The 24,626-nt window shown below is 36.4% G+C and overlaps 1 protein-coding gene across 8 annotated transcripts in view; it reads right to left on the bottom strand.

Annotated features, from left to right (window-relative positions):
• Positions 1 to 24,626, bottom strand: part of WDHD1 (WD repeat and HMG-box DNA binding protein 1) — a 53,808-nt gene that overhangs the window by 23,629 nt on the left and 5,553 nt on the right. For 3 of the 8 annotated variants that reach the window (XM_086320576.1, XM_086320578.1, XM_086320577.1), the window contains exons 3-11: positions 21,809 to 21,920; positions 16,823 to 16,974; positions 15,433 to 15,544; positions 15,219 to 15,269; positions 14,097 to 14,192; positions 10,621 to 10,713; positions 9,722 to 9,828; positions 9,327 to 9,468; positions 4,003 to 4,213 (exon numbers count right to left, since the gene is read on the bottom strand). In XM_086320576.1, coding sequence (XP_086176702.1) covers positions 4,003 to 4,213; positions 9,327 to 9,468; positions 9,722 to 9,828; positions 10,621 to 10,713; positions 14,097 to 14,192; positions 15,219 to 15,269; positions 15,433 to 15,544; positions 16,823 to 16,974; positions 21,809 to 21,920 — 1,076 coding nt within the window. The remainder of the gene's footprint in view (positions 1 to 4,002; positions 4,214 to 9,326; positions 9,469 to 9,721; positions 9,829 to 10,620; positions 10,714 to 14,096; positions 14,193 to 15,218; positions 15,270 to 15,432; positions 15,545 to 16,822; positions 16,975 to 21,808; positions 21,921 to 24,626) is intronic. The other 5 variants (XM_086320579.1, XM_086320581.1, XM_086320580.1 and 2 more) reach the window with 2 other exon arrangements.

The raw sequence follows: 24,626 nt of genomic DNA, 5'->3' as shown, positions 1-24,626 counted from the left end.
TTCATAAAAAGTACTATGTTTACATATAATGAGTTTGTTGTTAAAGTGAATATTTTAAAAATTTCTCAGTAAACAACAAAAAACATAACTCGGCAAACAATTTTCTTTGGGATCCTCAAAAAGTTTAAGAATGTAATGAGCTCCTGAGACCAAACATCTGAGGAGTGCTATACTATAAATCCTACATGCTTTAAATGTAGCACAATTTACCATGAACATTGGCATTTTACTTGGTAATGTTCAAATGTGTTAATTTTAGCATGTAAGTTGTAATAATCATTTATTTAAAGGCTCTTAATTATAATCTCAATATCTTAAACAGATACCAAACTATTCAGGTCACCTATTTCTTGAGTTAGCTTGGTAGTTTGTGCCTGTCAAAGAATTTGTCCATTTCCGGCTTCCCTGGTGGCTCAGTGGTAAAGACTTTGCTTGCCGAGGCAGGAGAAACAGGTTCAATCCCTGATCTGGCAAGATCCCATATGCTGCCGGGCAACTAAGCCTATGCACCACAACCATTGAGCCTGAGCTCTAGAGCCCAGGAACTGCAGCTACTGAGCCCACATGCCTCAACTACTGAAACCTGCATGCCCTAGAGCCCATGCTCCACAACAAGAGAAGCCACTCTGAGGAGAAGCCCCCACCACAACTAAAGAAAAGCCCTCTCAGCAACAAAGACTCAGCATACACAAAAACAGGCAAATAATAAAAAAAAGAACCTGTCCATTTCATCTAAGATGTTGAATTTATAAGCACAAAGTTGTTCATAATGTTCAGTTATTAAACATTTGTTAATAGCAGTACTATCTTAGAGAAATATAATGTGAGTTATAAATGTAATTTAAGATTTTCTAACAGCCATATTTTAAATAGTAAAAGACACAGGTGTAATTAATTTTAATAACATACTGTATTTAAAATATAATTTCAACAGGTACTCAATGTAAAAAATGGCCAGATATTTTACATTCTCTTTTTTGTACTGTCTTCAAAATCTTGTCACATTTAATAATCACAACACATCTCAATTTGAACTAGCCACATTTTCAGTGCTCAGTAGCCACAAGGGGCTAGTGGCCATCATATTGGATAGTGAAGGTCTATGGGATACACAATGATGATACACCTTCACTACTTACATCAATCATTTGCGTCTTTATTTCTTGATCACTCAGGATAGGGATGTATCAGTTTTATTGACCTTTTCAAAGAATTAGCTTTTGGTTTAATGCTAGCACAGTAATGCTCAAAATCCTTCAAGCTAGGCTTGAACAGTACATGAACTGAGAACTTGCAGATGTACAAACTGGATTTGGAAAAGTCAGAGGAACCAGAGATCAAATTGCCAACATCTGCTGGATCATACAAAAAGCAAGAGAATTCCAAAAAATCTACTTCTGCTTCATTGAGTATGCTAAACCCTTTGACTGTGCGGATCACAACTAACTATGGAAAATTCTTAAGAGATGGGAGTACCAGACCACCTTAACTCTCTCCTGAGAAACCTATATGTGGGTCAAGAAGCAACAGTTAGAACCAGACACGAACAATGGACTGGTTCCAAATTGGGAAAGGAGTATGTCGAGGCTGTATTTTGTTACTCTGCTTATTTATGTACATCATGCAAAACGCTGGACTGGAAGAAGCACAAGCTGGAATCAAGATGGCTGGGAGAAATATCAGTAACATCAGATATACAGATGATACCACCCTTAAGGCAGCAAGTGAAGTGGAACTAAAGAGCCTCCTGAGGAGAATGAAAAAACTGGCTTAAATCTCAACATTCAAAAAACTAAGGTCATGGCATCTGGTTGCATCACTTCATGGCTACTAGAAGGGCAAAAAGTGGAGTAACAGTGATAGATTTTATTTTCTTGGGCCCCAAAATCACTACGGACAGTGACTACAGCCACAAAATGAAAAGAGGCTCGCTTCTTGGAAGAAAAGCTATGACCAACCTAGACAGCATATTAAAAAAAGAGACATTACTTTGCTGACAAAGGTGTGTATAGTCAAAGCTATGGTTTTTCCAGTAGTCACATACAGATGTGTGAGTTGGACCATAAAGAAAGCTGAGTGTCGAAGAATTGATGCTTTCGAATTTTTGGTGCTGGAGAAGACTCATGACAGTCCCTTGGATAGCAAGGAAACCAAACCGGATAATCCTAAAGGGAGTCAACACTGAATATTTATTGGAAAGACTACTGCTGAAGCTGAAGCTCTAAATACCTTGACCACCTGATGTGAACAGCCAACTCACTGGAAAAGATGATGATGCTGGGAAAGATGGAGGGCAGGAGGAGAAGAGGGCGACAGAGGATGAGATGGTTGGATGGCATCATCGACTCAATGGACATGAATTTGAGCAAACTCCAGGAGATAGTGAAGGACAAGGAAGCCTGGCATGCTGCAGTCCATGAGGTCACAAAGAGTTGGGCACAACTTAGTGGTTGAACAACAACAAATACCTTTAGGTCGTCAATTTCATTGACTTCTACTCTTCAAAAAAAAATTTAACAGCTTTATTGAGATATAACTGACATGCCATATAATTGACCCATTTAAAGTGTACAATTTCATGGTTTTTGGTATATTCATAGAAATGTGCAACCATCAGCACAATTTTAAAGCATTTTCCTCACCTCAAAATGAAACCCTGTACCTCTTAGCTATGACTCTCTACTTCTCTATTCATCCTTATGCAACCACTAATTTAGTCTCCACAGATTTCTCTGTTCTGAACATTGTACATGAATGGAATGATGTAATTTATAGCTTTGTGACTGGCTTCTTTCACTTAGTATAATGTTTTCAAGGTTTATCCATGTTGTAGCCTGTTATTATTTCCTTTCTTCTGCTTGCTTGGGATTTAATTTCCTCTTTTTCTAGATTGCTAAAGCAGAAGCTTTAGATCATTGTTTTTTTTAGGATGAAATGTTTTTCAACATATGTATTTAATAGCATGGCAACACTTTACCAACTCAATCATCAGTTCAGTTCAGTTGCTCAGTCATATCCAACTCTTTGTGACCCCATGTACTGCAGCACACCAGACCCCCTCCCTGTCCATCACCAACTCCTGCAATTTATTCAAACTCATGTCCATTGAGTCGGCAATGCCATCTAACCATCTCATCCTCTGTCGTCCCCTTCTCCTGCCTTCAATCTTTTCCAGCATCAGGGTCCTTTGAAATGAGTCAGTTCTTCGCATCAGGTGGCTGAAGTATTGGAGCTTCAGCTTCAGCATCAGTCCTTCCAATGAATATTCAGGACTCATTTCCTTTAGGATGGACTGGTTGGATCTCCCTGCAGTCTAAGGGACTCTCAAGAGTCTTCTTGAACACCACAGTTCAAAAGCATCAATTCTTCGGCACTCAGCTTTCTTTATAGTCCAACTCTCACATCCATACATGACCACTGGAAAAACCATAGCTTTGACTAGACAGACCTTTGTCGGCAAAGTAATGTCTCTGCTTTTTAATATACTGTGTAGGTTGGTCACAGCTTTTCTTCCAAGGAGCAAGCGTCTTTTAATTTCATGGCTGCAGTCATCATCTGCAGTGATTTTGGAACCCCCCGAAAAAAAGTCTCTCACTGTTTCCATTGTTTCCCCATCTATTTGCCATGAAGTGATGGGACTAGATGCCATGATCTTAGTTTTCTGAATGCTGAGTTTTAAGCAAGCTTTTTCCCTCTCCTCTTTCACTTTCATCAAGAGGCTCTTTAGTTCTTCTTTGCTTTCTGCCATAAGGGTGGTGTCATCTGCATATCTGAAGTTATTGGTATTTCTCATGGCAATCTTGATTCGTTTGTGCTTCATCCAGTCCAGCATTTCTCATGATGCACTCTGCATATAAATTAAATAAACAGGGTGACAATACACAGCCTTTGATGTACTCTTTACTTACCAGCTCAATACTGACTTTGAATAATAGTTTTAATAAAAAATGGAAAATATTGATCAACAGGATGGATTATCACATTCACAAAGTCAACTCATACCAACTGAGTTTTCATCATCTTCGAGGATGTGACTTCGCTGTCTAGGACGACCTGAAGCCAGCATAAGGTCATCATCATCTTCCTCATCATTTACAATCCCCTTTGAAAAAGAGTGAGTTTTGACTGCATTGTCATTTAGACAGTCACCAACATTACTTGTATCATCTCCATCAAAAAGATCATTATAATCCTTTTCTACTCTGCTAGACACCTTGAACAAATTAATACAAATAAGAAAGTATTAGTGAACTATTTAGATAAACACAATTACTCAAAAGGCAACCTTTTAACATGTACCTATAAACTCTGAGTAAGCAAATGCCGTGGTAAAAATAATTGACAAATATATTTATTAGGACTGCTATTTACATTATGAAAGACCTAGTCCTTACTTTAAATGCCTTACAGTCTATAGATAAGGTGGCAGTATAAGACAGACACATAAAGAATACATGTGTATATCCAAATATAAAGCAAGATTTTATTCTTCACAATCATTATCCAGAAAAGAAGTCACCTATGAGTCCTTGCAAAGTCTCTCACTATAAGATATTCTCTCTTTATTTTCTTTTTGAACAAGATACTGCCTAGGTAAGATGTTTAAATGATCTCAGTTAAAGCTTGTTCTGGGGATATTTTTGGAAATTTTTTGATGCTTACAGAAGTAAACAGAACCAACAGAAAAACAAAAGTGGCAATTAAATTCAACATTAATCATTGATTCCTAGGAATATGAATATATTGCAAGTACTGAATGTCACTGTAAAAATTTTTGAAATCACTTTAAAAAGTGAGCAGTAAGCAGTTATGCTGTAAAGATCACAGTTATTAATACAGAATGAATAAAAACCATACAATGTTAAGTCAAAGGAAAAACTTACAGCTTGGAATAAATGTCTAGTAAGAACACCATTAATGGATTTAAAAGGGACTGTATCACAAATCTGTTAGGTGGAAATGCATATAAATGTGTTCTAGAAAGTTGATATTTAAAAAATGAGAGAACAGGAAAAATATTTCTGAGTTCATATGACTGAATAATTAAATAACTAAATGCTAAAAGAAGATATTTAACTATTTTATCCATAGTCCTAAATGTTTACATACTCAAGTTGGTAATAAATTTGCTTTTAGCTTTGTTATCAAAAATGAGGATTTTAATCTTTTCCTTGTGGAGAGGGCCACTCAGTGCTAGAGATGTTGTAACAGAAATATGTGCTGTGAGGAACAAAAGCAAAAAGGAGAGAGAAGGCAAGTCTAAATAGAAGAGTTAAGGTTTTATAAGAGGTGACAAACTAAATTTTTTTTTAATTCTTTAAAATTTTATTGAAGAACAGTTGATTTACAGTGTTAACTTCAGCTGATTCAGTTATACATATGTGTATTCTTTTTCATATTCTTTTCCATTATGGTTTATCATAGGTTGCCTGTGCTACACAATAGGACCTTGTTGAACTAAAAATTATTTCTCAATTTACTTTTTGTTTTTATCAATGTTATACATACATATAGTCAGTGTTACAGGTTTAATATAAAAACAGATGATGAGTTTGTTCACTATCTTGATTATAGTTATGGTTTCAAAATTTACCTAATTATACATTTCAAGTATGTGCAGTTTACTTTGTATCAACTGTACTTCAATAAAGCTATTCAGGAAAAAATAAGCTACAAGGATATGCTGTACAGCACGAAACATAGCCAGTATTTTATAATAACTATAAATGGAGTACATCCTTTAAAAATTGGGAATCAGTATGTTATATACCTGTAACTTACATAATATTGTATGTCAACTATACGTCAGAAAATAAAATTCTTCTCTCTGTTTTGGTCTTTTTCCCTACAGAGATTCCCCCAAAGATCTTCCAATCTCCTGCTTGAAAAGTGTAAGACTGGCTGACAATGCTCTGGGAGCCAAGTATGAAAAGTGAGCTGGAAATTTGAATGTTCAAGTATATACACTTTCATGTATTATTTTTCAGAACAGTTTTTCCCCTTCACCCAACACCACTCAGTGGTACCCAGTGTAACCTTACTCGGAGAACGAGTCTCCAGCTTTTTGCCAGAATGTACACTGGTTGAAGGAGGACAATTACCCAGCTGTGCTCACTGCTGCTGAGACTGGAGGGATCTATTTGCTTACTAAATGAATCCTCCTGTTTTCGGCTCCACTTTTATGTACCTCAGTTCAGTCTCTCAGTCGTGTCCGACTCTTTGCGACCCCATGAATCGCAGCACGCCAGGCCTCCCTGTCCATCACCAACTCCCGGAGTTCACTGAGACTCACGTCCATTGAGTCAGTGATGCCATCCAGCCATTTCATCCTCTGTCGTCCCCTTCTCCTCCTGCCCCCAATCCCTCCCAGCATCAGTCTTTTCCAATGAGTCAACTCTTTGCATGAGGTGGCCAAAGTACTGGAGTTTCAGCTTTAGCATCATTCCTTCTAAAGAAATCCCAGAGCTGATCTCCTTCAGAATGGACTGGTTGGACCTCCTTGCAGTCCAAGGGACTCTCAAGAGTCTTCTCCAACACCACAGTTCAAAAGCATCAATTCTTTGGTGCTCAGCCTTCTTCACAGTCCAACTCTCACATCCATATATGACCATAGGAAAAACCATAGCCTTGACTAGACGGACCTTTGTTGGCAAAGTAATGTCTCTGCTTTTCAATATGCTATCTAGGTTGGTCATAACTTTCCTTCCAAGGAGTAAGCGTCTTTTAATTTCATGGCTGCAGTCACCATCTGCAGTGATTTTGGAGCCCAGAATAATAAAGTCTGACACTGTTTCCACTGTTTCCCCATCCATTTCCCATGAAGTGATGGGACTGGATGCCATGATCTTCGTTTTCTGAATGTTGAGCTTTAAGCCAACTTTTTCATTCTCCTCTTCCACTTTCATCAAGAGGCTTTTTAGTTCCTCTTCACTTTCTGCCATAAGGGTGGTGTCATCTGCATATCTAAGGTTATTGATATTTGTCCCAGCAATCTTGATTCCAGCTTGTGTTTCTTCCAGTCCAGCGTTTCTCATGATGTATTCTGCATCGAAGTTAAATGAGCAGGGTGACAATATACAGCCTTGACGTACTCCTTTTCCTATTTGGAACCAGTCTGTTGTTCCATGTCCAGTTCTAACTGTTGCTTCCTGACCTGCATACAGATTTCTCAAGAGGCAGATCTGGTGGTCTGGTATTCCCATCTCTTTCAGAATTTTCCACAGTTTATTGTGATCCCCACAGTCAAAGGCTTTGGCATATCAATAAAGCAGCAATAGGTGCTTTTCTGGAACTCTCTTGCTTTTTCCATGATCCAGCGGATGTTGGCAATTTGATCTCTGGTTCCTCTGCCTTTTCTAAAACCAGTTTGAACATCAGGAAGTTAACGGTTCACATAATGCAGAAGCCTGGCTTGGAGAATTTTGAGTATTACTTTACTAGCATGTGAGATGAGTGCAATTGTGTGGTAGTTTGAGCATTCTTTGGCATTGCCTTTCTTTGGGATTGGAATGAAAACTAACCTTTTCCAGTCCTGTGACCACTGCTGAGTTTTCCAAATGTGCTGGCATATTGAGGGCAGCACTTTCACAGCATCATCTTTCAGGATTTGAAAGAGCTCAACTGGAATTCCATCACCTCCACTAGCTTTGTTCCTAGTGATGCTTTCTAAGGTCCACTTGACTTCACATTCCAGGATGTCTGGCTCTAGGTCAGTGATCACACCATCGTGATTATCTGGGTCATGAAGATCTTTTTTGTACAGTTCTTCTGTGTATTCTTGCCACCTCTTCTTAATATCTTCTGCTTCTGTTAGGTCCATACCATTTCTGTCCTTAATCAAGCCCATCTTTGCATGAAATGTTCCCTTGGTATCTCTAATTGTCTTGAGGAGGTCTCTCGTCTTTCCCATTCTGTTGTTTTCCTCTATTTCTTTGCATTGATCGCTAAAGAAGGCTTTCTTATCTCTCCTTGCTATTCTTTGGAACTCTGCATTCAGATGCTTATATCTTTCCTTTTCTCCTTTGCTTTTCGCTTCTCTTCTTTTCAAAGCTATTTGTAAGGCCTCCCCAGACAGCCATTTTGCTTTTTTGCATTTCTTTCCCACGGGGATGGTCTTGATCCCTGTCTCCTGTACAATGTCAGGAACCTCATTCCATAGTTCATCAAGCACTCTATCTATCAGATCTAGGCCCTTAAATCTATTTCTCACTTCCACTGTATAATCATAAGGGATTTGATTTAGGTCATACCTGTATGGTCTAGTGGTTTTCCCTACTTTCTTCAATTTAAGTCTGAATTTGGCAATAAGGAGTTCATGATTTGAGCCACAGTCAGCTCCTGGTCTTATTTTTGCTGACTGTACCTAGGGCTACCAAATTCTGAATTTTGGGGATTAAGCCAAGCAAACTAAATTGCACTTCAGCTGACCCCCATTGCAGCAGTTTTAGGACTCAGCTTTTTGAGAAGTTCAATCTAGTTTCTAATTGTCCTATTTTTCAACTTCCAGATTTTTTACTTTTTAACTATCATCATTTCAACTATCTTCTTTATGAGATCATGCACTTAAAAAAATTGTTGGGATTTCCCTGGTGGTCCATCGGTTAAGAATTGGACTGGGTTTGATTGGGTTCAATTGGGTTGGGTTGGGTTTCACTGTGCATTGGGTTCAATTCCTGTTCTGGGAAAATCCCACATGCCATGGGGCAATAAGGCCAGAAATCCGTAACTACTGAGCCTGTGCATCTAGAGCCTGTGCTCCGCAGCAGAAGCCACCACAATGAGAAATCTATGTACCACAGCTGGAGAGTAGCCCCCACTCGCTGCAACTAGAGAAAGCACAAATGACCCAGCATAGCCCCAAATAAATAAATAAACATAAAAAAATAAAATTCAGTAGTTTTAGTGGGGCTTTCAGGTATCAGGTATTTGAGCATACATAAAACAAGCTCTGAGATAACTCTAATTCAGGACAGAAAAACTTTAGGTTAAACTAAATTACAGCTATTAACTCTAATTTTCATCTATAAAACATTTAACTAAAAATTCCTAGAACACAAGAATACTAAAGCAGTATTTCACAAAGGCATTTCTTGGAGAGCCATGGAATATTAATGGACATTATATGGAGGGGAAAAAAGTTCCTTAGGAAAATGTGTTTGTGAAACATGAGGATAAAACAAGTTTAAACAGTTCTGTGATAGAGCATTACTGAACATCTAAAAACATAAATTATAATTTTCAAAGAAAGTAACCTGGTTTGCAGTGTTTCCCAAACTCATACGACCACAGAAAGACTGAAGAAACTGTTCGACCCTATTACTTATTACCTTACTGTTTGACATCTTCCCACTGGGGTCACAAACATTCTCCAGGAGTCCCAGATTTCCTTCTGCATCAGTATAAGCTATTTGACCACAAGTAGGATGCCATGACAGGCCACAAATTGCATAACCTTTCTCATGTTTCACCCTAAAAATTAAAATGTAAGCTCTTAAAACCTTGTCAAGAAAATTATAAGCTATCAAAAAATAAAAAATAAGATAAAATAAAATTATAAGCTATCCATTTCTGTAGATAAATTTTATTTAGCAAAGTTTTGATAAACGTATCTATTAGTGTGCATTTTAACAATCTAATAAACACAAATTTGAAATGTTTAATAATAAAACAAAAATCTAATAGAAATAAGCAAAAAAGAGACAAAAGATTTACTGAATCATACCTTTCAATGCAATTTTTGGTTTCCACATTCCAAATTATAATTAAACCATTAATACTCCCTGCAGCTAAATACTGTCCACAAGGAGACCAGGTTACTATATTCAGTGTCTAGTAAAGAAAAACAATAATAAATAACTATTTTATATAATTTGAAACAAAAAAACTCATTTTATTACCAAATTCAAAATTTTATAATCCTTATTATATCCAATTTTTATTTAAATCTGATACACAAATGGCAAGACAAAGTTTACTTATTTTTTAATGTTCTTTTCCAGTAATATTTAACAAAGGAATAGCGGCTACTAGTTTGTTTATCATCAGAAAATTACACTAGCACACTTTTAAAAATAGAGTCTAAGAAATGCTTTTATCCTGGAAAGAGAACACAAGTTATCCTCTTAGCAGTCATCAAGATGAAGAACTAGGAAGTGAAGTGAGTCACAGAAGCATAATTGCTGACCTACTGGGCCTCTGTTTCCTAACTGCAAAATGGGTAGAATGAGAGAAAAGGGGGTGAGAGAGAGACACACACACAGACCAACAACCTTTCCTGTTCTAAAATTCCAGGGTCTAATAAACAAGTCTCAGTGAAGTTCACTTAACAATAAATGCTTACTACTAATAATGTGAGAGTTACCTATTCTAATACTATGCTAGGCATTTGACTTCTTACAAATTAAAAGATTTTCTTATCAAGTTTCACAAAGGAGAATGGTCAAATAGGACCTAACAAAGACTTATCTACTGTCCAATTATTGGCTAAATGTAGAAAGGCTGAGGGGCGGAAGATGGAGTTCTTCTCCATGTCCAACAATATTTAACTGTAATTGTATTAACGCAAAGTATGCAGTAAATATTCCCGTTAGCCTCTTGAAAGTTATCACTTACAAAACCTACCTGAGAAATCAAATCATCTGAAAGATCAAACTGGTTACTCCAAGTTTCTCTTTTATATAGCTTAACAGATTTTTCCACAGGAACTGCCAGTAACTATTAGGAAAGATAAATGATTTAAATAAAAGTTAGGTTTAAAGAGGAAAAAAAGCAGAAAATTCATCCAAATAAGAGCAAAGCTATATTTTAATTGGCAAATAACCAAACTCAGAAGGTTACTTAAAATCCTAATGAGCAAAGAATGGGTGATGATCACTCAACTGCTGGTACTGAAACACAAAGCACTTATAATACTCGTATTTTTAATACCATTTCTTAAGGTATATAAGCACTTTGGATCTAGAACTTCATCCTGGACTTTCCTGGTGGTCCAGTGGTTGAGACGCTGTGCTCCCACCGCAGGGGCTCAAGTTTAACCCTTGGTCCTAGTTTCACAGGCCACAATGTGTGGCCAAACAAACAAAAAAAATTTTTTTAATTCATCTCATTTGCTGGAAGGAAAGAAAAGAGCCACAATACTTTGTGTATCTTAGAAAAAGGAAACTTATCTTCCTACGTATTCTTCCAAAGAAATACATTAGTAGAAAATGACATATTCTTTTCACACTTACCAAAAAAAGTATTGTTTTTAAAATTTTGTTGTTTCATAAGCAAAGAAAAATACATACCAGATTTTTCAACTATCACTTTAATGCTGAATGTACTCATCAAAGTTTACATGACACTAAAGGGTATACATTGAAAAGTAAGTCTCTCTAATCCCTAAATCCTATTTCTACTTCCCAAAAGCAAAGAACTTAAGCACAGTCTATACAAGAATGCACTATGTACATATATGCAAATAGAAACAATAAACAGCATTCTATCTACTATCTGTATCTACAGCTCTATAGCCTGATGTTTTTAGTATTTCTAAAGATTGATTATTCCCTGTGAAGACACAGATATACCTCATTCTAACAGTTGCAGCGTATCCCACTCCCAGGAATAAACACCACAATTTGACTAGTTCTCTATTAAAGAACATTTAGGATGTTTACAATCTTTTGCTACTACAAATAATGATAAGACATTTTTGCCGTACATGATACATAGTGCATATGTGCAAATGTATCTATAGAATACATCCTAGAACTAGTTCTATTGGTCATGCATTCCAATAAAAACTGCCATATACTCTTCCACACAGTTTATATCAACCTTTTGAAGTTTGAGAATCAGACAAATGAAAAACAGATGATCAATTTGTATTTCTTTCAGTATGAAAGCAAGTGTTAGTTGCTCAATCCTGTCCAAGTCTTTGCAACCCCATGGACTGTAGCCCACCAGGCTCCTCTGTCTTGAGAATTTTCTAGGCAAGAATTGGAGTGGGTCGCCATTCCCTTCTCCAGGAGACCTTCTAACCCAGGGATCAAACCTAGGTCTCCTGCGTTGCAGACACATTCTTTACCATCTGACCTACTAGGGAAGTCCTTAGTATGAAAGGCTGCATGTGTATTTTCATATGTAAAAGCCATTTGTGTATCTTTTTCTATACACTGTCTGCTAATGTCCTTGTTCATCTTTTTATTGGGATCTTACTGATTTATAAGAACTCTTTGACTATCAAAGAAATGAATTCTATCATATTATTTCAAGCTCTCAGTTTACATTTGTCCTTTGCCACTGAAATATTTTTTTTTATATTACCAAACTTATAAATTTTTTCTCAAAATTTTCACATACACAGATAATTTGAAAAATACAGCAAATATTTATATAATGAGATTCACCATGTGATAGGAAGGCCTCAAGATGGTTCTCAGTAATTCTCACCTCCTGATATTTATGCCTTTTGCCAGTACCTTTATTAAATCTCCTTTTCTTCACCTTTACAATATACTAACTTCCCACATATGCTTGATCTACCTCTCTGTTTAATAGATATCTACTCATAAGTAAGCAGCAAACTTTTGATTTCCATAGCACATTATATATTTGATTTAACTAGATTTCACCACTTTTCTTTTTCAAAACTTTTAGTTTTCCATATGGCTTTAGAATAAGTTCTTTGGTCCCCCTAAACATCTTACTGATATTTTATATTGAATGTTTTCAAGACTATAAATAACTTAAGTAATAACTGATATGCTGCTGCTGCTAAGTCACTTCAGTCGTGTCCGACTCTGTGCGACTCCATAGACGGCAGCCCACCAGGCTCCCCTGTCCCTGGGATTCTCCAGGCAAGAACACTGGAGTGGGTTGCCATTCCCTTCTCCAATGCATGAAAGTGAAAAGTGAAAGTGAAGTCACTCAGTCGTGTCCAACTCTTAGCGACCCCATGGACTGCAGTCTACCAGGCTCCTCCGTCCATGGGATTTTCCAGGCAAGAGTACTGGAGTGGGGTGCCATTGCCTTCTCCGAATAACTGATATAATAATATCAAAAATTCATTTCAAATAATGGGATATATTTTTTAATGTACTTTTCTAAATATTTTCATTTGCAACAACATGGATAAACCTGGAGGTATTATGCTTAGTGAAATAAGTCAGAGAAAGGCAAATACTGTATGTTATTACTTACATCTGGAATTTAAAAAATAAAATAAGTAAATAAAATGAATAAATAAAACAGAAACAGACTCACAGATAAATAGAACAAATTAGTGGTTACCACTGAGAAGAGAGGCGAAGTGCAAAAGAGGGGCTAGAGATTGAGAAGTACAAACTATACTGTATAAAATAAATAAGCTAAAAGGATATATTGCACAGGGGATGCGGCCAATATTTTATGTAACTTTAAATGGAATACAATCTACAAAAATTCTGAATCACTATTGTACATCTGATACTAACATAACATTGTAAATCACTATTCCTCAATAAATAAGTAACTTAGAAAAAAGAATGGGATAAATTTTTTTCTAAAGTTTTCTTTTACTCTTCTGGGTAGCATGTTTCTCTTTATTTGGCTTTTACACATTTTTTGGAGTTTACTCCAAGTTATTTTATCTTTTCCCACCATATTTTCTAAATGGCTGCTGTTTGTATACAGGACTGTTACTGGTTTCATAATTTTGCTTCCAACTACCTGACTGAATTTTCATATCTGTAATATTTTTCCCTCAGTTGATTTTCTTGAGATACAAGCATTTTCTTGTATACATTCTCCTTCTCTTCTTTCAAATGTCTCATATCCTTCCATTGTCTAACTGTATCAGCAAGTATCCCCAAAATGTTAAACACTAGTAGTAAAAGTTGACATAACAAGACTGTTTCCATAGTTTCATTTAGAAAAATAAAGGGAAAAAAAATAGAAAAAAAGACAAAAGTTGAAATGTTTCTTAAAACTTTTTAATAATGATTAATTGGCTTTTAGCTCTAAAATTTATAGAATAAATGAAATAGTTACAATTAAAAAAACTATTCTTACACTCAAAGACAACAAGGACCAAAACATATAAATAAAACAAAGGTTGAAAAATAAGAGTCACTCACCTTCCCACTTTTTGGCTGCCAAGCAAGTCTGCAGATTGATTTTGCATTTACCACATCATTGCATTTTTGTAGCAATGGCCAACTAATAGGACATGTCTGATTAAAAAAAAAAAAACAGGAAAATCTAAGTCTTCTGACTGAAAAATAATCATTTTAAATAAATAAAAATGCAAAATAAAATGCAAAATAAAAATTTGTTTCCCTTTATGAAAACTCTCCTCAAAAGATAAGCAGCACCAAATACATTTAATAAGTGGTTTCTTCAAACTGATATATCACTCAGAAAAAAGCAACTTAATTCACTTTAACCTAATTATAATACAGTATTCGATTTACCTAAGTTCCTTTAAGTTTTTCAGAATTACAAAGCGCACGAGTCTTAAATAATTAACTCAATAAGAGTATTTCCTATGTAGAAGAAGCAAACAATATACTCACTGAATAAACACAAACAAAAACCCCCAGTACATTAAAATCTTAAAGTAATTATGAAAAGAAACTTGAGAGATCTACTGTAAAATGTCAAGCTGTCAAAATCAATTCTTTTAAATAGTTCAAACATGAGGGAAGGGACTGTGGCTATGAGCTGAAATGTATCTGTAGGGGATGTTTTTCTCATCAGCCACATCATCCCCACAAATGCCAAGCCTCCTCTGATTGCCTCAGGAAGAATTAATTGTTCCTTCTGCCGATCCAGAAAGCACTTTCTTCATACCTCTTTTAAAACTACTATCAGACTGGGTTAGAATAAATTGTGTGACTCTCCAAATCAAGTGTGGCCCATGTCTTATTTTTGAATCCCCAACATCTAGGGACCAAAATATGGTAATTAGTTTGTAAATATATAATGATCAAATTTCCCTTACTGACTTACCAAACCTAAAAATGAAATATAAATCTATAATTTCCTTTGTGATTGGGTACAAAATCAATTAGTCTTCAACATATTTATTTTTGAATAGATTACTGTGGAATTCAATCACAAAACCAGTATTTTATGCTACTGAAGAGAAATGAACTATGAAGGAAAAGAATTACTAATTTGGCCCAATAATACATTATGTAACACCCAATATATGAACAAATAGGCAAACAGTTTTAAATTCAAATTGATGAGTTTACCTGATCTGAAATTTGCCACACTTTGACAGATCCATCACAACTAGATGATGCCTGCAGGAATAAAACAATAGATTTCTCTATAGTTAGAGCCATAATACTATATGGAAACTGGTTCAAACAGGCTTATATCAATTGCATGAAATTTTATGCTAATTTTCTTACAGCTTTAAACATATTCACCAAAAAATGCAAAAAGAGGAGAAAAAATGATTACCAGAAAGATGTCCTTAGGGTCAAAGGAAAGACTTAAAACAGGGGCATCATGTCCTCGAAATGTTTTCTGTTGGCTGCAATCCATCACATCCACAATTTTGACTAGAAAGTCACTAAGAACAAAAAGAGTAATGTATATCAATAAATGTCAATGCAAAAGGCTCTCAAAAGCTATGACCCAAATATTTCAAAAAACACAAGAGTAAATGCCATCATTTCTTTGTAGCAACATGTGAAATCTGGCATGCATATCTAATAACTTATCTTTTAGTTTTGCTCTATGCTGCTGCTGCTAAGTTGCTTCAGTCGTGTCCGACTCTGTGCGACCCCATAGACGGCAGGCAGCCCACCAGGCTCTCCCGTCCCTGGAATTCTCCAGGCAAGAACACTGGAGTGGGTTGCCATTTCCTTCTCCAGTGCATGAAAGTGAAGTCGCTCAGTCGTGTCCGACTCTTCGCGACCCCATGGACTGCAGCCTATCAGGCTCCTCCGTCCACGGGATTTTCCAGGCAAGAGTACTGGAGTGGGTTGCCACTGCCTTCTCCTTCTGCTCTATAAAGATGCTATAAAACATAACTCAAGGTTTCCTATATGTTAAATACAAATACTTTTAGGAAGTGGCTTCCTTAGTTAAATCTTAAGCTTCTATTATTTGCTAATCTAATTACGGTAATAATCACTTTTAAAGGCACTATGCCAGCACTGCTCTCGTGGTCCAGTGGTTAAGAATCTGCCTTGCAATGCAAAGGACACTGGTCTGACCCCTGGTCTGGAAAGATCTCAAATGCTGTGCAGCAATTAAGCCCTCGAGCCACAACTACCCACACCGAACTACTAAAGCCCACTCGCCCTAGAGCCCACGCTCTGCAACAAAAGAAGCCGCCACGATGAGAAGTACACACATCCCAACAAACAGCCGCCCCTGCTTGCCACAACCAGAGAAAGCCGATGTTCTGCCACAAAGACCCACGATAGCCAAAAAATTAAGTAAATCTTTAAAAAAAAAAAAAGGCACTAGGCCTTTTACTCCAACTCAGCAATTCACCAATTACACTTTCTTCCTATGACAAATAAGCATCAAGAGAAACAAAAATCCTAACTGTACAGTGTAGGTTCTACCTAAAATAATTTTTTAAATTTTGTATCCAACTATCATCTTTCCTCAGTCTTTTCCAATATTTACTTAGTAGGCTGTCAACAAAGCAATATACCTCAATTCACAAAGAAGCACAAGTTTATCAAAAACCTTTACCAGAAAAAAAGACTAAAATATAATAATTAAGTAACAACAACAAAGAAGGACCAGAGTCCTGAAAATGTTACCCTGAGTCCAATGAATGAGGCCATTTTGTTCTAGTATTATTTCATTTTCTGATACCAAAGAGCCTTACCTAGATCCAGCAGCAATTTTTGTACCATCCCCATTAAAGACCACATGGTTTGCATTTGTGGTGAAGCGAGTCAATATTCCATCCGGAACTCCTTCAGGAAATGTGTGCACTTGAATAGTATTGTTAGATACTGCAGTGACCAATTTTCCATTCTAAAAGAAAAATAAAAGAAACACTGGTAAAAATGAATTAATTGGGAGTCCCTCGGTAGTTAAATATCCTGTAAAAAACAACAACAACAACAAAAAATTTACAAATGTAATCCATGTTAAGAGAAAAATAGTCACTCAATGTACAACTTTTCTGAAATAGCTATTGGTGAGAAAAACTTATCTGCTGTCTTTAGAAAATTTAATTCCCCCTTCATCAGCCCAACTTTTAGCCTCTGATTTTTCTTGTACTTCTGCCAAGAAAAATAATTAAATAGTGTTTCATGGATTCCCAAATGTCACAAAACAAGAGACTCTGAAAGAAAACATAGCCAGTCTCAATGAGGGAACAGCACAAAGGACACACTATCAGTGCTGCCCTGCTTCTGGAAAACAAACATCAGATGTCTTTTTGGAATAGGGTGAAGTCTAAATGCAGAATTCACTGCTCCCTTTTTTTTAAGCACGCCACGTAGCAGGCAGGATCTTAGTTCCCTAATTAGGCATTGAACCCAGGTCCCCTGTAATGGAAGTGTAGTGTTTATTTAGTATTATAAAAACACCTGTATACATAGAAAATTTTAGGATCTGAATATGATCAGCAGACACTGTTGTTCTGCAGAGCTTTTAGCTAAGAATCATAAAAGGTTAAGGATCTGCCCTACCACCTTAATTTTTATTACTTATCCAGGAAGAATTAAGTCCTGATGGGCGACTCATAGTCTACCAACCCCACACACAATTTAAAATATCATATGGTCAATTTTTTAATTTATATTAAATAATAACTGCCAAAAGACTCAAGTTTGTTAATGAACTTACTTTATCCTACAGCAATAGGTCTTAGCCATATTTGCATACTTAGGACCTCTCAGCTTATCTGCAGCCTCTGCTCCCATTCTAATGGGAAAAGAACCTGGTAATACAATGGCAAGTTACCATACAGCAGTATTTGGGGAGATGTATCCATCTGTTCAAACAACGGTACAGCCAATTCAAATTTGAACTGTGATAAACACCTCTGAGTTCAATTACTGGAACACTGGTGAAAAATACTGTTTATGCCTGTTTGCAACTACTGTATATAATTAAAAACCCACAATAAACTAAATTGATAATGTTGAAGATAAGCTAACAATAATTTAAATGTGAAAACAAGAAGAGAATTAACAAAAAACTATAACCAACTCAACACAACACTGATGGTGCAAAGTGTTCTTTGGCCAAACTGTTAAAACACCAACTATTTATTTATGTGCATGGGCAGAAATTCTGCAACCTGCCTATTCTTTACTTTGCAGACAGATTTCTTTGTAGAATACTAAGCATCCTCAGTTATCTCCAGTAAAGAATCTTGGTAGTTCTTTAACACAACTTTAACTAGCCCTCTATTCATGTGAAAATGTTAAAATACATAACTAGGAGAAGCGACAGCGCAGCGCGGTGCGGCGAAGCTTCGGCTCCCCTTTCCCCCTTGCCGGGCGAGCGGTGTCTATGGGGCACCCGCCGCTGCCCCATAAATAGAAAAAAAAATAAAAATAAAATAAAATACATAACTACACTAACTCCCTTGCAAGGCCGGAATAAAGGCCTTGCTCTGAAGTCATTTTCAAACAAATCTATTAGGAAATCAACTCACTACCAGTATATAATGTCAACTAGTAAAAATGAAAGAAAAAAAAGAAACCATTCAAAGGATCAGAGCTGTGTTCTGGATCAGGTCAAGACTATTCTTTTTCTTGGTACATAGGAAGGAAGGAACCCCAGTAAAGGATGACTTGGGCCTATTGTGTTCCTTACTAGCCATCTGACCTTCCTCTGAGCTTTGATTTTCCCAGAGAAAAAAAGGACACTGTAAAATGTAAAAAAGACACTGTAAAAAAAAAAAATACTAAGCAATTACTAACAATAGTTAACTACTCACAGATACATTGATATATCCCACTTTTACTATTTTGAGGGTGGTACTCTTTTTCTGCTTTGTTCTCAATTAAAGCACCTAATTATATTTTCCTTATAACCAATTATGCTTTAAATGAAATACATTGCAAAACTGTCAACTTTGCATGGCTATTTGGAAACATCTTTTCATTGAAGTATTGGGTTACCAAAAAGTTCATTCAGGCTTTTATTTACGTTATTGAGACAGCTAAAGCTTAGGCGGGTTTATAGGGAGTCCAAGGACCCTCAAGGAGGAGGAGAAGACCAACATTCTATACATTCTTTTGCCTTAAAGCATCTAGTCACATAGACTCCACAAACAATACATCTTGCTCATGTGTATGTTTTTTTCTTCTTTTTTTAACTCCATGTTAATGATTATAATGGTAACCACATATCTTGTCTGAGAACCTGTTTTTCCCTCAAGACTTACACAGTGAAAATATATCTAGCCCAAGGACATGTTGTAGGAATACATCCCCCCTAGCTAATCCTGTGCTGGTGTTATCTCAAGAGTATGTTATGGGGGGAAAAAGGGCCAATAGAGCTTTTACAACCTTGAAAAAGTTTTTTGATTTATTCTTGGTGACTAATTAAAAGTATGTAACGCTCTGCTCAAACTGATGACAAGGGTATTTTCTCTACCTCCTTCTGATGTCTACGTCAGAAACTCTCTCTGCTCCTTTTCAATAAACTCTCTTTGCCACAAGCCTTGAGTGATTTCTGTTATTTCCATGAGGAATTCCTCTCCCCACAAGAGCCATGAGCTAGGTAGAACATGGCCTGCACTCTGTGGCTTCACCACATCAGGACTGATTTTGTCTCATTATGGAAAACCAGAATGAACTCTGAGGCCAACCCTACACGGCCAACCCTATACTATAAATTCCATTCCTAAAGCCAAACATTTTAGCACTTAACATGGGACGTCTAGTGGGCCGAATGATGTTGATGCTCAGTCCCTAAGCTCTGTCTGACTCTTTGCGACCCCGTGGATTGCAGCACACCAGGCTTCTCTGTCCTCCACTATCTCCCAGAGTTTGCACTGCTCAAATTCATGTCCACCAACTTCGTGAGGCTATCTAACCATCTCATCCTCTGCCATCCCCCTCTCCTTTTGCTGTCAATCTTGCCCAGCATCAGGGTCTTTTCCAATGAGTCCACTCTTTGCATCAGGTGGCCAAAGTATAGGAGTTTTAGCTTCAGCATCAGTTCTTCCATTGACTATTCAGGATTGATTTCCTTTAGGATTGACTGATTTGATCTCTTTATAGTCCAAGGGACCCTCAAGTCTTCTGCAGATCATAATTTTAAAGCATCAGTTCTTCAGTGTTCAGTCTTCTTTATGGTCCAACTCTCACATTAGTACATGGCTATTGGAAAAATCATAGCTTTGACTCTATGGACCTTTGATTATATGCCTGTTTTTGAATATGCTCTTTAGGTTTATCATAGTTTTCCTTCCACAAGCAAAAGCATCTTTTAATTTCATGGCTGCAGTCACCATTGCAGTGATTTTGGAGCCCAAGAAAAGAAAATTTGTCACTGCTTCCACTTTTTCCACTTCCATTTGTCATGAAGTGATGGGACCAGATGCCACGATCTTAAGTTTCTTTAGTGTTGAGTTTCAAGCCAGTTTTTTCAATCTCCTCTATCACACTCATCAAGAGCTCTTTAGTTCCTTTTCACTTTCTGCCATTAAAGTTGTATGATCTGCATCCTGCTTATCTGAGGCTGTTGATATTTCTTCCGGCAATCTTGATTCCAGCTTGGGATTCATCCAACCCAGCATTTCGCATGATATACTCTTCATGGAAGTTTAAGCAGGGTGACAATATATAGCCTTGTACTCCTTTCCTAATTTCGAACCAGTTGTTCCATGTCTGGCTCTAACTGTTGCTTCTTGACTTGCATACAAGTTTCTGAGTAGACAGGTAAGGTGGTCTGGTATTCCCAACTCTTTAGGAATTTTCCAGATTGCTGTTATCCACACAGTCAAAGTCATTAGTGTAGTCAATGAAGCAGAAGTAGATGCCTTTCTGAACTCCCTTGTTTTCTCCATGATCCAACAAGTGTTGGCAATTTGATCTCTGGCTCCTCTGCCTCTTCAAAACCCAGTTTATACACATCTGGAAGTTCTCGGTTCATATACTGTCAAAGCCTAGCTTGAAGGATTTTGGGCATAACCTTGCTATGATTTAGCTCATATTTAATGTACAACAGTCATTTATATTTTTCTCCTGGGAAGATATTTTCTATCCTATATGACTACTTAAAAAAGAATATGTAAATAAGACCATCTCATCTACCTTAATGAGTCTAGGTTTGAAAAATATATGAATTCTATAGAAAGATTCTTTTTTCTATCCAAATACAATACACTTAACTCAAAATTCATTAAAAATAAAAACTCAGATACTTAGTTTGCAAAGTCCTTCTGAAAACATAGCTCCATTCTCCAAGGAACCTATATCTCATTCCCATATTTACTTTAAATAAAACATTAGAAATACGAAATAAGTCTGTATCTTGAAGTTAATGAAACAGTCCTTTTTTCCAGTACAATTTCTCAAGTTAGTGAGCTAAAATTTTGAAAAGATATTGTTAATTTTCAAAGGAAAACAGGAACATTTAAAACTCTAAAGATAAGGTATAATTTCTTGCTTATATTTTAACTGGCTCACTGTCACTATCCATTAATCACCTTTTATAAACCACTCAGATTTTACCTGTAAAAATGTTAGGCAAATTATGGCATTATTACACATTTTAAAATATTATTTCATAAGAGAAATAAAAAATGTATCTGCATTCAGAACTTCTATAAAAATATTTTTCATCCAAACATCACATGGCAGTGTCATTTCATATCAATTGCTGTAATTGTTTTTAATACCTTTAAAGCACATGAATATGCTTTTTCTCCAACATTAATGGACTTAGGGTCATCATCATCCAAATCTTCCCAAATCCTCACATCACCATCACTTCCACAAGTTACAATACAGCTGTGAAGGAAACACACTCATTAAAAAGTCACCCAGTTTTAGGTTTATTAATTTTTTTGGAATGCTACTTTATCTCTTTTTTAATTAAATCAAGGTAACAGCCAATGTTTCCTTATTTTATATACATTAACCCCGATAACAAGGACTGTTAACTTCTTATTCTATAAAATAAATGTAAGTTTATGTTCTCTACAGTTTCTCCTTGGCATAAAATTATTTAGATATCTGCAATAATGTAAGAAAAGTGAAACATGTAATCTCTGTAACAACAGGGACAGGGACCAGGTCTACTTTGCTTACCATTGTGCCTACAGCACAAAGCAGTCTATGACAGAAGCTTTGATAAATGTTGAATGAATAAATGGATGAATGCAAAAGCTCAATTATCCAAAGCTGATTATTCAAGTGGCTATCTGTCATCTCTCAAATCTTATTTTCTGAGTGCTGTTATTCATTTGTTATGTCCTCTCTAGACACAACAGTAAATAAAATACAAAAATAAAATGGTAAATGGCAAAGAGTAGTCATATAAAAAACTATGGATGGAGGCTTCCCTGGTGGCTCAGTGGTAAAGAAGCCACCTACCAATGCAGGAGACACAGGTTTGATCCCTGATCTAGGAGGAACCCACATGCAGCAGAGCAACTAAGCCCATGCACTACAACTACTGAGCCTGTGCTCCAGAGCCCAGGAGTGGCAACTACTGAGTTCATACTGAGCATACTGAAGCCCATGCTCCTCAACAAGAGGGCTCCACAATGAGAAGCCTGTGCACCACAACTAGAGCAGCTCCTACTTGTAACAACCGGAGAAAAGCCCACACAGCAATGAAGACCCAGCACAGCCAAAAACAAAAACAAAACTATGGATGTTCAGAAGAAAAAAATTAATTTCCACTTGGAAAGTCAGAAGGGTTCATAAGAAAAGGACAGGTAGGACTGGATATGCTGAGATTGGTAAAAAGGACAGTTTCAAACAGACAATACTACATTAATCAAAATAAGAAATTAGTAAAGCACAGGGGAGTTTACATGGAGCAGGCATGCCAGGAAACTGAGGGGGAAAAAAGCAGATTGACTTTAACACCAGAGTAAGGAGTTTGGATTTGGTTCTATAAGAAATAAATAAGAGGACTATAAGTCCCAGTTTGTCCTGGACATTCTTGGTTTATGCACCCAGCTGATTTGGCATTTATCCTATTTTTTTGCTTTAAAATATATTAGTATTAGTTGCATTAAAATATGTCCTAATTTTTCACTTTAAAACACATTAGTACTAGTTGTATCAAAATTGGTGAATTTGACAGACTTCTTTTCCCTTTCAGTTTCTGCCATGATCTTGTTTGTGGTGTAACAAGTGCCATGAACAGAGTTCTCACCTCAACATTTAGGTAAATCTGCAAGACAACCACTGATAATCCATCTCTCCCTCTCCAACCCTTTCTTGATATAACATAACACCTCTTTTCAAAGACAACAGGTGTTAACTGATAAAAAAATTTTTAATGTTTTGTCACCAACTTTTTTACAAAAAAATTGTCTTGAAAGTTTTTGAATAGTAGTATGTTACAGATCTATTAAAAAGAACAATTTGCCAATCACTAAATAATTAAAAAAAACTGTACTTTATTTTGAAACCCTTCTTCCCATTCTCAAAGGTGTCCTAGGTTAGATGATAAATGAAGAAATCCACAATAAGTTTTTAAGCAAAGGACTAATTCTATCACACCTTTATCCTCTCTCCCACAGCAATGCTCTTTCCCTAATCTAACCACCCCTTCCTAACCCTTCCAGTGGGCCTCATGAGAGTCATGGTCAGGCACCAGCAAAATCAGCTTTTTTCTGAACATTCCTCTGAGAACACTGCTTCCTCTTCAGCCCTCTTAAGTGGTGGCTGACTTCTTTTCTATATCCATCCCTCTGGGACCCCACATTATTACCCCGTCCATTCTATCGCCACACCCTACTCTTAGGGAAAAAAAAAAGCCTGAAACTGTCATCAGACCAGCTACAAATTCTTCAAGAGAAATCCCTTGTTCCCTAACGATTTTTAGCAGAAGGCTCCTTATTATTCTCTAACACTATTCCTACTGCAATTCTGTATTTTCAATATCCATGTAGATGAAACCTCCTGATACTTGATCTTGTCCTCTATCCCATGTCAGACTCAAATTTTGTCTTTATCAACACTGCAATTGGTTCATAATCTGTTTCAAGCATCTTAATCACTTATTGTTTCACCTTATACCCTTAATATCCTAACTCCAACAATTTTTAAATTCTATCACAAGTCTATCTACAACCTAATGAAAGTACCTTTCCACTGTTTCTCATTCCTTCAAATTCTCACATACCTCCTAATCTAGTTCAGATTCACATTGTCACTAAAATGAATTCTTTGTGTTACACTCAAATAAATCCTTTGGCTTTCACTTTGTCTACCCAAAAAAAAACCCAACCCTGGTTAAACATCCAACTCACTGCCTATTAATAAATTTGCACTTACAGAACTAAATAGAACTGAAGGAAACACAGAACTAGATTATTTCATCCCAATCTAAATTCGTAACTATTAATTTGAATTAGGCCTTTAGTGCTGCCCTGTAATCCAATTACATTTCCCTAGTTCATTCAACTTACCTTCTCTACTAACCATCTATCTCATATCTACTCCTCTTTCTTCAAACCTCTACCTCCTATCCATTCT

Source organism: Bos grunniens, chromosome 10 (genome assembly GCF_055505025.1).
Source record: "Bos grunniens cultivar Pamir isolate PY7600 chromosome 10, Bosgru_T2T1.0, whole genome shotgun sequence".
Lineage (NCBI taxonomy): Eukaryota > Metazoa > Chordata > Mammalia > Artiodactyla > Bovidae > Bos > Bos grunniens.
This window is presented reverse-complemented; position numbering and strand designations above follow the sequence as displayed.